We start from the raw sequence: 16,010 nt of genomic DNA, 5'->3' as shown, positions 1-16,010 counted from the left end.
TCGGTCATGTTCGACTCTTTGTGACCCCATGGACGGCGGTATGCCAGGCTTCCCTGTCCATCACCAACTCCTGGAGCTTACTCAAACTCATGTCCGTTGAGTCGGTGATGCCATCTCAGGGTCTGAGAAAGTTTAGTTCAGGTGGAACCAGGTGTCATCATGGCAACACAGAATTTTAAAAGAAATCTCTTTAAATTTGTATAGAGAAGGAGAAAAAAAAAATCTAACGCTTGTAGTTTGTTTCCTCCTGCCGCTTAAGAGAGAGAGAAAAATGTCTGACACTTGCAGCCTGTTTCCTCCCTTTGGAGACCTCTGGCCTTCCTATTACCCTCTCAGAGCCACATCAGAAATGAAAAGAATCGCCAAAGAAAGAAAAAGATTTGGAATGTAGGAAATAGCGAAGCCAGTTCATGAGAAAGAGCTCCCCAGACCAGCAGCTATAGGCCAGTCTGATTTGAGCTAGAGGATAGGCAACTTCAGGAAGGAGGTTTCTGTGGAACAGGGGGAAACTGACAGAGTGGAAATCATGCCCAAGTAGTCGGGCATGGATGAGCAGAGCTGGGGGGAAAGGTAGGTGAGATGTAAAAATGAACACTGACTGGGAACAGAGAACTTGGGGCATGAAGTGAACTCTCTTCAGGCACAAATTGGATCAGGGAGGAACCAGGATCTTGCTCCCACTTTTAGTGTGTTTCCCAGCACAGTGCTCGAAGCAACAGGAAGACCACTCTACTTTTTCCATCAGCCAAATCGCACACAAGTGCATCTAACTGGTAGAGTGTAACTTGAACCCCAGCAGCAAGGAAGTCTGGGAAATGAAGATTTTAGCTTTCCAGCCTCAGTGGTATGGAAAAATACACTAGACAGAGTGAGAAGTGGTATATATGCCCACTCACCATATCCTTACCCCTTGCCGTCAATGGGGAACTCCCTGGAAATTTGCTTGTGGATCCCAGAATTTGTGGGGTGTGACAGACTGGTCCACAATGTTGAAATATGTCAGCCCTGCTGAGACCATGCGTGAAGTTCCATGCCAAAGACCAGTAAACACTGCAGTTTCCGTACATAGAAGGTTCTGGATCTGTTTGTGTATCTGAGAGACTTGGAATCTCTCTTCTGGGAGTGTCATTGGAAAACTAAGAAACCCTAGAGAGGTCACAACACATCTATTTTTCTCCCACTGGACCATATTTACTTCATCCAGACATTCCTCCTAACGTTCTGGACCCTTGCAGTAAAAATCACATGTAGATTCTTTCTTTTTTATTTTTAATTGAGATGAAATTCACATCACATTAACCATTTTCAAGTGAACAGCTCAATAGCATTCAGCACGTTCACATGCTGTGCACCACCCCCTCCATCCAGTTTTAAGCATCTTTATCACTTGGAAAGGAAACCCCAGACCGGTTAAGCTGTCACTCCTGGTTCCCCCTCCCAACCCACAGCAATCACCAATCAACTCTCTCTCCATAGATGTTCCTGGCCTGGATATTTAAAAGGAATTTAATAACTTTAAATATTTAAATTAATTCCATATAAACAGAATTATACAACATGTGACCAGAGTCACTTGGCCATGTCACTTTGTACAATGTTCTCAAAGCTCATCCACGTTGTAGTGTGTATCAGCACCGTTTTCCTTTCTGAGGCCGGGTAATATTCCGTTGTGTGTACAGACCACACTTCAGTTATCCCTTCATCTGTTGATGTGGACTGTTTCCACCTTTTGACTATTGTCAACAGTGCTGCTGTGGACACTCAAGGACAAGTATTTATGTGAGTCCCTGTTTCAGATCTTTTGGGTAAAGCCTAGGAGTGGAATCGCTGGGTCACATGGTAATTCTGTTTAACTCGCTGCAGAACCACCAAACTGTATTCCGACACAGCTGCACCATTTTACATTCCCATCAGCAACATGTGCAGGTTCTAATTTCTCCATATCCTTACCAACACTCGTTCTTTTCCTTTAAAAAACTATAGCTATCCTAGTAGGTGTGGGCAGATTCTTAACAAGCATTGACAAACAGAGTTTAGGCATAAGAGTTTCCTGTCCACAAAGCAAAACGGATGAGGAAAATTTGACCAGGGTCATGAATCAATCCACATTTTTTGGATACATTTCTCCATGGGATTAAATTGTATCCCACTGATCTGAAGAAGATTATTACCGAAGACCTACCTCTGCCTTGATGCCAGTGTGACCAGGAAAAAAATGGTATGTGCCCAGTGAAATGCCCAGTGAATGAATAAGTTTGTGACTAAGGGAAATAAGGATTTGATTTTTTTCCTTCCCTAATTCTGACCAAGCAGAACCTTGCCCTTGGCAAAGGCTGGAACCTATCATTTAGATTAGAGGGCGTAAGAATTTTCTGAGACAGAAAGTCTTCCCTAGTGCTTGTCAACCTGCTTGACTTGAATTATTTCTCCAAGATAGGAAGCCCTTTACTTTAGGTATATGAACTGGAAACAAGTGTGTTCACCATCCTACTATAATTTAACACAGTGCTGGAGTTTCCATGCAAGGTAACAGGTGATATAAGATTTGCAGTGGAAGAGATTAAAATGTCATTATTCTTAGATAACATGATCCAGAAAAATATAAGAACCCATTGGTAAAATACTAGAACTTATAGAAGAGGTCACACAACCTAGAAATATCAGCAGTGTTTCTCTGCGGTTGCATGTGTTATTGTAATCCAGCAATCCTGGTAAGTGGTATTTCGATGCACTTGGAAGGAATGATGTCAATTCTCCCCAAATTCATCCGCAAATTCAATGCAATTTTAATAAAATTTTCAGCTGAGGTTTTTGAGAGCCTTGATAAATTTCTGTGGGAGAGGAAGAGTAAACAGGGAGTGACTTACCCTACCAATAGGAGGAAAGCACAGACTATTCAGCAGATGATGTTAGGGCAATTGGCTGATGATACTGGATCCCTGCTTAACCTCATATCAAGAAGTGCATGCCAAATATATTAAAGACCTGACTATAAAAGTAAAGCCATAATATTAGCAGAAAAAAATGTAGGTGATATCTTTGTGATCTCAGGGTAGGAAATAACAAAACTCCAATATCATAGCCATGAGACAAAAAAAAAAAAGAGATGAATTTGATTGCTTCAAAATTTATAAATTTGTATTACGAAGGATTCTAGAGATAAACTAATATATCAGAGGGGAAAAATATTTGCAATGTCTAAAATACTCCAGGAAATCCTGCAAATAATAATAAAAAAAGACAGCAGTCTAATGGGGAAGTATGGATTTTGAAAATTTGTCCTGTACAGAACCGATTTTGTTTTCTGACTTGACTACATATTTCATAAAATCTGGAAAATTCTTAGACAATATTGTATAACATTGCTTTCCCATCATTCTATTTTCTTCTTCTGAATTCCTACTAGAATCTTGGATTAAATTGTATTTTGATCCATACCTCCCTCAAGGTACCAAAATCAGCCCAAATAGATCATATATTTAATGTAAAACCTAATACCATGAAGCTTCTGATAAAACACAGGAGAATTTTTTTTTTTCCTTTTTGGCCACACCACAATGCACACAGGATCTTAGTTCCCCAACCAGGAATAAAACCCATGCCCCCTGCAGTGGAAGCACAGAGCCTTTTTACCACTGGACTGTCGCAGAATTCCCTGGAGGAGAAAATTTTCTGAACAACTGGTTAGGCAAAGGTCTTTTAGATACAAGATCCATAAAAGAAAAGGTGATATATTAGGCTTTAGTAAAGTCAAGAAATTCAAAAGACATTGTTAAGAGGATGATAAAACTGGGAGAAAGTATTTACAAGTCACATATTGGATACAGGAGTTGTATCCAGAAACACAGTTCAATTAAATAAAAAGTCCCAATGATAAAAATAATCTGACAGCAGAATGAAAATAAATATTTCAGTTTATAAGTATATAAACTAATTAAATGTATTATACAGTCCTTTTCAATTTAAATGATTGCAATTAATAAAAATGGAAATATTCAATTAACTTAGCAGCTGTTCTTTACTGTTTTGCATTACACTTATAGCCTGTAAGCACTGAATTCTGCTGACTGTGTATATTCCAGTAGTGGATATAAAGGTTTACTGATTATCTTTAATAATTCAATTATGCATTTCAACTTAAAAAAAAAGAACTCTGAAACGTCAATAATAGGAAAACAAAGAATCTCAATTTTCAAAAGTGGGCAAAAGATTTGGACACTTCACTCAAGCAGTTACATGTATGGTAATTAGTCATGTGAATGTAATTAGGAAACTCAGCATTACCAATCATTAGGAAAATACAATTCCTTTTTTTTTTTTTTTGGCTGTGCCATGCAGCATGCAGGATCCCTGTTCCTCAACCAAGGATTGAATCTATGACCCCCTCCTGCAATGCTGTGAGCCTGCAATGGAAGCATGGCATCTTAACCACTGGACCACCTGGGAGTTCCCAGGAAAATACAAATTTAAGCCATGATAGGATACTACTACACACCTATGAAAATGACTATAACTAAACACACTGACATAGCCAATACTGGGAAGCATGTGGAGCTCCCCAAACTCTCATACATCAATGGTGGGAATGTAAAACAGTCTGTTTGGCAGTTTCTTAAAATGTTAAATATATATCTACCATGTAACTCAGTTTTTCAACTCCTAGGTATTTACATAAGATGAATGGACTGAAACCCACCCAAATGTCCAGTAACAGGTGGATGAGTAAACAAGGAACAGTTTGTTCATGTGGTGGAATACATCTTGGGAATAAAAATGGAACATAGTATTGATACATTCAACAACACTGATGAACCTTAAAATAATTCTTTTGCCTTCAAGATGCCATTAAAAAAGGCATATGATTCCATTTATGTAAAATCCAAAAGTTCTAGAAAATGCAGATTCATCTATAGCAACTGAAAGATTAATGATTGCTTGGGAATTTGGAGGGGGGGCTAGGGATAAGTAAGAAGTATGGATTATAAAGGAGCATGAAGAAACTTTGCGGACTCTGATCTGTTCATTGTCTTGATGTGATATAAGTGATAAGTGAAAGCTGCTCAGATGTGTCCTACCCTTTGTGACCCATGGACTATACAGTCCATGGAATTCTCCAGGACAGAATACTGGAGTGGGTAGCCTTTCCCTTTTCCAAGAGATCTTCCCAACCCAGAGATTGAACCCAGTCTCCCACGTTGCAGGCAGATTCTTTCCCAGCTGAGCCACCAGGGAAGTCCAAGAATACTGGAGTGGGTAGCCTATCCCTTCTCCAGCGGATCTTCCCAACCCGGGAATCAAACCGGGGTCTACTGCATTGCAAGCAGATTCTTTCCAACTGAGATATCTTGATGCGGTGATGGTTTTATAGGTATATCATGTGCCCAAACTTATGAAATTGTATACTTTGTACACATTCAATACACTGTATGTCACTTCTACCTCAATAAAACAGTACCTCTGTTGCCTGAACAGAATGGCTACCTCCCAGCTTTGTTGCCAGAATCAAATAAGTAGAAACTCTTATAACAGCTCTTGGCCTGTTAGTGATAAGGGCTCAAAATGTGTTATGTTGTTATGTGTTACTGTTGTTATCAATACAAACATGGAGGCTCAGAGAAAAGTTTTAAGAAAGGAATTTCTTACTAAGCAGGCAGTATTACCACCTACAAAGAAAGGGGAAACGTACAGGAATCAAATGACTTGCAAGTAAAAGTAAAATTTCTTAGTTTTTCTGAAATCTGTTCTTTCTGTTCTTTAAAAGTGAATTTTTATCTTAAAAAATAGTAAAAAAAAAAAAATCCTATTGACAGCCAAGCCAATTCTAGTTTCTGTGTTAAATAGGATGCTTGCATGATAATTTCTCCAAATTCCCTATAATTCCCATTTTGCGTTGGTTTAAATTGCCTGGAGAATTCCATGGACAGAGGAGCCTAGTGGGGTCACAGAGAGTCGGACATGACTGAGTGACTGACACGCTCACTTTCACCTTCAAATCCTTTGGAATCGCCTGGGAAATTTTCCCAGGAAAACAAGTTTGTGAGAGAGAGAACCGAGAAAGCAGCTTTTCTTGGCACAGAGGATATTACTGTTCAACATTAATAACTGAGTACTTATATTTCCTTAGATAAGCTCGTGTCAGCGATATCCCAATTCCTGCAACCCCAGAAAACACAGTACATAGAATACTTCCCACCAATCTGCAAGCCCTTTTACCACGTGGAAGTGTTAAATACCCTCTGTCTTAGGTCGGTTCTCTGACTCCTCATGATCCTTTAGAATTTTTTCTTTATAGTAAAAATGTCAGAAATACACGCGCCTAACGGTTCAGGACCGTCATCTCTGGAAGAATATGTGAGATAACTCTCTCCCCTATCTTCATTTGTGTGCATTTGTATTTACCTTCGATTTTCGTGTATTGCGTCTTAAAATTTGCCCCCTCCCTTCTTTTTCATTCATGTTTTTAAAAATTGCTTGGCTGGGCCAATTTAACTTTTTCATCTGTGTTGTTAAATCTCTCCCTTGCTGGCTGGCGGCTGCGAGGAAGCCCCTCATCTCCAGGTGGGGCTGAAGGATGACGCAGAGGAGTTGGGGCGGGGGCGATGCAGGGTGCGGTGAGAGGGGGCGGGGCAGGTGAAGGGGGTGAGGTGAGGCGGGAGTGAAGTGAGGAGGTATTGGTGACGCGTGAGTGAGGGGAATGTTGTGGGGGCGCGTGGCGGGCGGGGCCCGCACAGGCCCCGCCCACATGGGCGGAGCCTCCCGAGGGCCTCCGGCTCGCGGCGTCGGGCTCTGGGCGCAGGCGCGCGTCGGTTCCGGGCGGGGCGTGCCTGTGGTCTCCGTCTTGTCCCCGTGCTGTCGCGCGTTGAGGTCGGCTCCCTGGTGAGTGGGGGCTGCTGGAGACCGCGAGAAGGGGCGCGGGGCGGGGTCAGAGGTACTGCCGCCTGGGCCGCGTCCCTGACTCGGGAGACCCCCTGAGGGCCGCGTTTGGGGAAGAGGCCGCGCCGGCTACGGCGTCTCCATCGTCCTAACCGCCGAGGCGGCCCGAGCGCGGCCCAGAGGACAGAGCGACTGACTCCCGGCCGGCCCCCGCATCCCGGAGAGGTGAGACGAGCTCCGACGCTGCCCGGCGTGGAGCCTTCGCGGCACGCGTCTTTCAGGCCCAAATACGGATCCGTGTGAGTGAGGGGGATCTAGACTGGAGGCGGTGGTGGTTTGAATGCCGGGTTTCCCTTGTTGCTTAGTCGCTAAGTCATATCCGACTCTAGGACCCCACGAACTGCAGCACGCCAGCCGATTTCCCTAGTTTCCTTAGATTTGTGGCCTATTACCTCTCGCTGCGCTCTGCGGCGCAGCTGTCCGGGGCCGGGGGGCACTCCAGCCGCGGCCGGCTCGCAGTTTTGGAGGCGCACCCAGAGTCTCCGGTCGCTGTGTGTTCTCAGAGAGGCAGGCCCCGAGGTAGCTTCCCGCTGAAGTGAATCAGTCTCCTAGGCTCTGTTGGAACAAGGCATCTCTACCGAGGTCAGAAGGAGGGGGCTCCGGGAATCTCACCGGGAAAACCCCCCTGCCTTCCACCCTCGGACCCAAACCCCATCCGAGCTCCAGGAAAGCAACGGCAGAAACCCAGAAAAGGAGCGTGTCGCTCAGGGGAAGAGAGAAGGGAACTGGGGATAGGGACGGAAGGCATGAGAAATGTGATCGGTGTGGTGGGGTGCTGGGCGATTCTCCCTTCCCTTCATTCTCCACTACTCCTTTACAGAAGCTGGTCAGCTTTGTAACCATGTCCAGCATCTGGAGTTGTGTTTTTCTGTTGTTCCTGTTCTTAGAAAAGTAACAACTTTTCTGTTGTTACTACTCTCAATCAAGAGTAGCAGTAGTTCCCGGAGGGTTTGCCAGGATTGTGTGTTTTTGTCTCATTTGACAGAAGGAAAAAAAACTCGAAGGGGAATTGACTAGTGAAGAATCAGTTAAGAGGCACATGGAAGTACTGGCTTGTGCTTTCCACAGGATCACACAGAAACGTGTTTCCTTAAAAAAAAAAAACCTTCTGAGTAACAGCAAGTTAAAAAAAGTTAAAAAAAAACAAAACACCCACAAAACACCTAAGTTTAAGGCCCCTATCCCTTTTTTTCAAAACTATGAGGATTCTCAGACTCAAGGGGTTAATATCTTAGCAGTAAAACAGTTACACAAAATAGCCTTTAGGTTTTCTCCCCTGCAATATCAGTTTTAACGAAGGCATCATATTTTGAGACACTATCATCTGCTTAATAATTCTGCTTTAGATGTTTCTGTGTTAGTGGGCAGGGTTGTAAGTAGTTAAAGCAGTAAGGGAACGTTGCAGATTTCAGGAGTCACTAAGGGGCAGCTGTTAGCCTTCCTCTCCTTCTCCAGGATCACAGTTATCCAGCTGGCTTGTGGAGCATCAAGGAGCTCTCATCATCCTGTTGCCTCTTCCTCTTCCAGGAATGCCTTCCCAGGTTTGGACAGTCTTCCAAGAACAACAGAAAATGAGCAAATGCCAGGTGAAGTGTTTCTCTTCTCTGTTCCCTATTTTGTTTTCCAGTGGATTTCCTGGTGTTATATTAGTGTGTTCATATATTAAGATGGAATAGTAGAAACAGATAAAAAGCTACCAGAATGGGGTTCATCTTGTCCTTGCTGCCCCTCACCTCATCCTGGGTGGCATCTAGGCTATACTGCCTTTAAGATGTCATCATTTCTTTCCTTTTTTTTTAAATTTTAGTTTTTAATATTTTATTCATGCATTTATTTTTGGCTGTGCTGGGTCTTTGTTGCTGCACAGGGTTTTTCTTTAGTTGTGGCAAGTGGGAGCTACTCTAGTCGAGGTGTGCAGGCTTCTCATTATGGTGGCTTCTCTTATTTCAGAGCATGGGCTCTAGGGCACGTGGGTTCAATAGTTGCAGCTTCTGGGCTCTAGAGCATAGACTCAGTAGTTGTGGTGCATGGGCTCAGCTGCTCCATGGCATGTGGGATCCTCCCACATCAGGGATCAAACCTATATCCTCTGCATTGGCACGTGGACTCTCCACCACTGAGCACCAGGGAAGCTCCTTGTTGCTGTCTAATGTAAATGTTAGGGCTGCGACAGAGATTGCATGTGTGTCTTCACTGGCTCCTCATTGTCTTCAGTGGCCACACCTCCCACCTGTGGAGGCACAAGATACCCCGGTGCTTTCTTCTCCACTGGGAAGAAGACAGTAGATTGGTTACATTTAAACATTTAATGAAAGAAAGATAAGTTAAGCTTATCATTATTGTGTGGATTAAGAGAATGTATATATTACTCCAATACTAGGAAAGAAGGCAAAAGAAGAAGGGAGCGGCAGAGGATGAGATGGTTAGATAGCATCACCAATTCAATGGACATGAATTTGAGCTAATTACGGGAGATAGTGGAGGACAGAGGAGGCTGGTGGGTTACAGACCATGGGGTGACAGAGTCAGATATGACTTAGTGACTGAACAACAACAGAAATATGTTACTTATTAAAAATAAATTGGGGGTGCTCAAAATGTGACACTCAGGGTGGTGATGAAGTATTTTGGAGAACACTCAATTCCAGGGATGAGTCCAGAATTACTGCACAGTGTGTTCCCAAACACCTTTGCAGCTTTTAATCTTCTCATGGCCCTGCCCTGTTCCCGTTTCTGTCATACTGCTGTGCATTTTTCATGCCTCTTTGACTCTGCATATGCAGTGGTACCACATTAATAAAGGTCTGCTGTTCAGCGAAGCCTGGCCAGACAACACAAAATAGAGTCATCATTTCTACATTATGTAACACTGATTTTTAGCATAGCTCTAATAATACCTTACTACAGGAAGAGTATTCGTAGATATAATTTGTCTGCTTTAAGCTTCTTGAGGGCCAGACAAAAAGGACTGATTTAACTCAACAGTCTTGGCAAGCTGGGACAATTTCAGAGGCATGGTAGGAACTTCAGAGTTTTTGTTGGAATTAATAAGTTAATACACCATCTGGATTTTCCTGTCACAATACCACTTCAGTCTATAAGGTAAACCACACAACAGTGTGTAGATTGGCAGCCTGTATAATATTTATGGTAAACTTAAACATGTTAAGAATCATTTTGCATATCTTTCATGTGACTCAGTACTGATCTCTTTGGTTTAAATAGAAGTGTGCTGGCCAAGGACCCATGTCATTCAAGGACATGACTGTGGACTTCACCCGGGATGAGTGGTGACAACTGACGGGTATCAGAGGACCCTATGCTGGGATGTGATGCTGGAGAACTACAGCCACCTGGTCTCTGTGGGTGAGAAGTCTTCTCTGTGTAATGCCTTACTAGTTTTCTTTCATTAGCTGCCGAAACTTATGAGCCCTTTGTGAAGCTTTACGATACTAGTGTGTTCATCTTATGGGTCAGAAGTGTTTGCTTGGGCACAGAAAGCTTTCTGTTGTCACCTTCCAAAAGAGAGGTTCAAATGGGCACCTTTATCACATGACTCCTGAACCTTCCTCATCCTTCAGGGGCTCTGATGTCCAAGAAGCTTGTCAGACGTCTTAGCCCATGTCTTACTCACAGGGTACTGCATTGCCAAACCAGAGGTGATCATCAAGCTGGAGCAAGGAGAAGAGCTGTGGCCATTAGAGAGAATTCCCAGGCTGGAGTGGTCCAGGTGAGTTAACCATTATCATGTTGGGAAAAAAGAAGCCACTGGAAATGTGGAGCAGGCAGATTGGTTCAGAAGCTGGGACCTTTGACCTCTGTGTCAGTAATACTCTGCAGGGGCCTCAGACCTTTGAAAGTAACTGAATGGCAAGCCAGCCTGCCTCAGGTAACCCGAACTGCACTTCTTTCCACCACTCTTAAAACACCAGTGCTTTCCTTTCCTGCCTGACTTTTAAGGAAGGTGACCATTCTTGTTCCCAGCATTGACCGCCTGCCTGCCTCTTCTTAGACCTTTGTTCTTGGTTTCTCCTTCTCTAGTATTCATTTCCCTCCATTTTCATGGACTATTTTCTTTTCAGTTCCTGCACCTGCCCTGGCATTCATTTATTCATTCTGCCAATATTCCTATCCTGTGCCACCCATGCTCTTGGAGTTGAAGATACACTGATAAACCAGCACTTTCCCTGAGCTCCTGAAGCTTACACACTTTTCTCAAATAGAAATTTAAACAAGGCATTTTACATTATTCTACTTAATTTCTCTTTACTTCCACTAGGATGTAAACTACATGGGAACAGGGTCTTGTTTCTTTCATATCTGTTTCCACTACCTCATATAGTGTGTTCAGCATTTAATAAAAGTTTGTCAAATAATAAATTCCTACCATTCATAAGAAAAAGTCCAACAGCCCAAGAGAGAAGTGAACAAAAGACATACATGGAAAGGAGACACAAATGGGAAAAAACACAAATGATAGATAAGAATATCTACAACTTCATTGGTAATCAGAGAGAGAAAAAGTATGACAGTGAAATAGCATTTGCTAAAAATTATGACATTGTTATTAAGACGTTTTAGCAAACAGTTCTGATCATTTGATCACTCTGTCTCCTGGGAAGTTTGTTAACAACTAGGCTTCCAATGTCTCTTCCCTTTAACGCTTCCTCAGTACTCATCTGTTACTCAGAGTTCAGCTTTTTGCTTTACCCAGTGACTGAAAAATTCCACCTCCTCTATCTCAGCCTTATCCGCCCTCTATGCTGCATTTTACCTGAGGTGTTAGTTCTTTGTCAGTATGGCGGAGACTAACCCTGAAATCTTTTCTTCCAAAATGTAAATATCACATTCCTTGTTTCCACTTACTTAGGTTCTAACACTTTTCTTCTCCTGTTTCTGACGACCACAAAAAGCACATGTAGTACTGATCTCTCCCTAGTTTCTCTTCCTTTTTAATTTTCTTTTGAAAACTGTCTTCTCTACCTTTTATTCTTACCTTCCAGTGACCTCACTCAAAACGAGAACCTTATTCTCTGAGGCCTTACTTCATTCCTAATTGTAAGTATATATTTTAAAATCTAAACCATCTGTTTTGTCTTGTTGTTGGTCTTATATAAACCTAGGACTGCCCTCTATTACTTAAGACTCCTCTTCTTAAACACGTCAAGCCATATTCATCCTTTTTTGTTGATGTTGCCCAGACACTTAGGGTTAAGTTCCATTTGATCTACCTCCTACATACTGCTCATACGTATGTCTTACCCACACCTGCACCTGTTTTTGAGGTTTGCCTTTCCAGACCCTGTAGAAAGAGTTTAGGACTGTGCATGGTGTGTAGTTAACGCTTCTGTGTTTTACACTAGTTGATGTTTGAGCTCAGGTTCACACCTGTTTTGAAGTGCTTTGTACTCTCTCCCCTCGTAGAATTCACATTTCAGTTAGTGGCTGAGCCACAAGGACTCAGACCTCACCATGCACTGGAGAGCTTGTGGGGCCTCGTTTTTTAAAATTTTTTTCCTTTTCTTTCGCTTGATGGGTAATACATAACAGATATGCTCATCTATTAATACTCATAGGTTTGACCGACTGTTCAGAAAGCATTTCCTAAGTATATAGGCCTACATCACTTACTTGCAAATTCTGATTCATAAGGCATATATATTGACACTGACCTATGACAGTTTATCTTCTATGTTTTGAATAAAAATTTCCAGGTAATTCTGGGGCCAGGGAGGGATAATTTAGGAGGTTGGGATTAATATACACACAGTACTGTATGTAAAATAGATAACCAACAAGGACCTACTGTATAGTACAGGGAACTCTGCTCAATACTCTGTAAAAACCTATATGGAGAAAGACTCTGAAAAAGAGTAGGTATGTGTTTATGTATAGCTGAATCACTGTTATCTGCCTGAAACTGATGCCACATTGCAAGTCAACTATACTGCAGTATGAAATAAAAATTCTAAAATTTCCAGGTAATTCTGATACTATTTGAGAGCTGCCAACTATATATCTACTCAGGGGGACTCAAAGGCAAGTAGAGATATAATGAAACCTGCTAGGAGCATAGGATGTAGTTGGGAGAGAGGAACAAAATCATATGATATATATTGAGTTATCAAGTACTATTGGATAAAGTTAGTCCTTTCCATAGTGTGTTAATAAAATATAGGCAGTAACTACTTCAGTGTTGGAGAAAATGGGGTTTAAGAGGCATTATTTGAAATAAGTATGTGAGGAAAGGAGGGGGCAGAGACAGAAGCAGAGGAGGAGGGAAAGGGAGATACATTTCCTGGAGGACTAATAAATTTTTGTGGAAGGAAAGCTGAAAAGCAGACTGCTGAGTGTAAAAACCTGTCAGATTGTGACTTGTAATGAATTGGGAGTGAATATTTTTAAAACTGTTTTGTCATGTATTTTTGTAAGGATATCTTGAACAAGTACTATGTCTTATTTTCCCATTGGCTTATAGGTAAGTGGGCTGTATCTGAATTCATACAATGTTTTATCCCATACCTAAGATTTCCTCTGTTATGTTTTCTGATATCCATGTACACTCATATTCCTTGTTCTACTTCCTATTCATGGTTTTTGTTGGGGTAATCACCCAGTTATCTTTGTGTTTCCCTCAGCTTTACTTTTTTCTTTTAAGTTCTGATGGTCTTCTTTTTAAAACAGCAAATCTATGTGTGTTCATTATAGTTTTATGCTCCCTTTTCCAATATAGCAGATGTTTTCTATTTTTCCATTTTCTGATCAAAAGAGAAAATATATGCTCAGGATTTCATCCTAGGAGCTTGGGACTAAAAAGTGAGAATCACTGATGTAATAAATTTATTTACATAAGAAATGTGTTAGGTTTTTTCAAATACACCTAACTTTTCTTATTTATGACCTTATAGACAAAGGCTGTTAAGTCAGGTCCGGCTCTTTGTAACCCCACTGACTGTAGCCTGCCAGGCTCCTCTGTCCATGGGATTCTCCAGGCAAGAATTCTGGAGTGGATTGCTATAACCTTCTCCAGAGGATCTTCCCAACCCAGGGATTGAACCCTAATCTCCTGCATTGCAGGCAGATTCTTTAACATTTGAGCTACAGGGAAGTGCTAAATCTCATCCCACCATCCCTGGGTGGACAGAATGATCTCTGTTCACTTCCAAGGCAAACCATTCAATATCACATTAATCCAAGTCTATGCCCCAACCAATAATGCTGAAGAAGCTGAAGTTGAACAGTTCTATGAAGACCTACAAGACCTTTCAGAACCAACCAAAAAAGATGTCCTTTTCATTATAGGGGACTGGAATGCAAAAGTAGGAATTCAAGAGATACCTGGAATAACAGGCAAATTTGGCTTTGGAATACAGAATGAAGCAGGGCAAAGGCTAACAGAATTTTGTGAAGAGAACACACTGGTCATAGCAAACACCCTCTTCCAACAACACAAGAGAAGACTACACATCACCAGATGGTGACTACCAAAATCAGACTGATTATATTCTTAGCAGCCAAAGATGAAGAACATCTATATAGTCAGCAAAGACAAGACCGGGAGCTGACTGTGGCTCAGGTCACGAACTCCTTATTGCCAAATTCAGACTTAAATTGAAAAAGTAGGGAAAACCACTAGCCCATTCAGGTATGACCTAAATCAAATCCCTTATGATTATACAGTGGAAGTGACAAATAGATTCAAGGGATTAGATCTGATAGACAAAAGAGTGCCTGATGAACTATGGATGGAGGTTCATGACATTGTACAGGAGGCAGGGATCAAGATCATCCCCAAGAAAAAGAAATGCAAAAAAGGCAAAATGAGGAGGCCTTACAAATAGCTGAGAAAAGAAGAGAAGCAAAAGGCAAAGGAGAAAAGGAAAGATATACCTGTTTGAACGCAGAGTTCCAAAGAATAGCAAGGAAAGGTAAGAAAGCCTTCCTCAGTGATCAGTGCAAAGAAATAAGAGGGAAAAATAGAACAGAAAAGACTAGAGGTCTCTTCAAGAAAATCAGAAAGATCAAAGGAACATTTCATGCAAAGATGGACACAATAAAAGACAGAAATGGTGTGGACCTAAAAGAAACAGAAGATGTTAAGAGGTGGCAAGAATACACAGAAGAACTATACAAAAAAGATCTTCATGACCCAGATAACCACAGTGGTGTGATCGAGACATCTGGAATGCGAAGAGGGCCTTAGGAAGCGTCACTATGAAAAAGTTAGTGGAGGGGGTGGAATTCCAGTTGGGCTATTTCAAATCCTAAAAGATGATGCTGTGAAGGTGCTGCACATAATATGCCAGCAAATTTGGAAAACTCAGCAGTGGCCACAGGACTGGAAAAGGTCAGTTTTCATTCCAATCCCAAAGAAAGGCAATGACAAAGAATGTTCAAATGATCGCACAACTGCACTCATCTCACACACTAGCAAAGTAATGCTCAAAACGCTGCAAGCCAGGCGTCAAACAATATGTGAACTGTGAACTTCCAGATGTTCAAGCTGGATTTAGAAAAGGCAGAGGAACCGGAGATCAAATTGCCAAGATCCACTGGATTATCAAAAAAGCAAGAAAGTTCCAGAAAAACATCTGTTTTACTGAGTACACCAAAGTCTTTGACTGTGTGGATCACAACAAACTGTGGAAAATTCTTAAAGAGATGGGAATACTAGACCACCTGACCTGCCTCCTGAGAAATCTGTATGCAGGTCAAGAAGCAACAGTTAGAACTGGACATGGAACAAGAGACTGGTTCCAAATCGGGAAAGGAGTACGTCAAGGCTGTATATTGTCACCCTGCTTATTTAACTTGCATGCAGAGTACATCATGTGAAATGCTGGGCTGGATGAAGCACAAGCTGGAATCAAGATTGCCTGGAGAAATATCAATAACCTCATATATGCAGATGATACCACAGAAAAGCAAAGAATAACTAAAGAGCCTCTTGATGAAAGTGAAAGAGGAGAGTGAACAAGTTGGCTTAAAACTCATTATTTGGAAAACTAAGATCATGGCATCTGGTCCCATCACTTCATGGCAAATAGATGGGAAAACAGTGTGAGACTTTAATTTTT

The 16,010-nt window shown here is 41.9% G+C and overlaps 1 protein-coding gene and 1 long non-coding RNA gene across 4 annotated transcripts in view; one reads left to right on the top strand and one right to left on the bottom strand.

Moving 5' to 3' along the window:
- The first annotated feature begins 2,390 nt into the window (after positions 1-2,390).
- Positions 2,391-16,010, top strand: part of LOC136160294 (uncharacterized) — a 17,873-nt gene continuing 4,253 nt past the window's right edge. Inside the window, exons 1-5 of one of the 3 annotated variants that reach the window (XR_010661598.1) lie at positions 2,391-7,098; positions 8,461-8,519; positions 10,159-10,299; positions 10,570-10,663; positions 11,937-11,991. This is a non-coding gene — a long non-coding RNA (uncharacterized lncRNA). Of the gene's footprint in view, positions 7,099-8,388; positions 8,520-10,158; positions 10,300-10,569; positions 11,609-11,936; positions 11,992-16,010 lie in introns of those variants that run through there. The other 2 variants (XR_010661596.1, XR_010661597.1) reach the window with 2 other exon arrangements.
- The window catches only part of ZNF12 (zinc finger protein 12), a 25,480-nt gene continuing 17,544 nt past the window's right edge, over positions 8,075-16,010 (bottom strand). Inside the window, exon 5 of the mRNA XM_065923757.1 lies at positions 8,075-9,163. Coding sequence (XP_065779829.1) covers positions 9,144-9,163 — 20 coding nt within the window. The 3' untranslated portion in view covers positions 8,075-9,143. The remainder of the gene's footprint in view (positions 9,164-16,010) is intronic.

This window comes from Muntiacus reevesi, chromosome 2 (genome assembly GCF_963930625.1).
Source record: "Muntiacus reevesi chromosome 2, mMunRee1.1, whole genome shotgun sequence".
In the NCBI taxonomy this organism is placed as follows: domain Eukaryota; kingdom Metazoa; phylum Chordata; class Mammalia; order Artiodactyla; family Cervidae; genus Muntiacus; species Muntiacus reevesi.
This window is presented reverse-complemented; position numbering and strand designations above follow the sequence as displayed.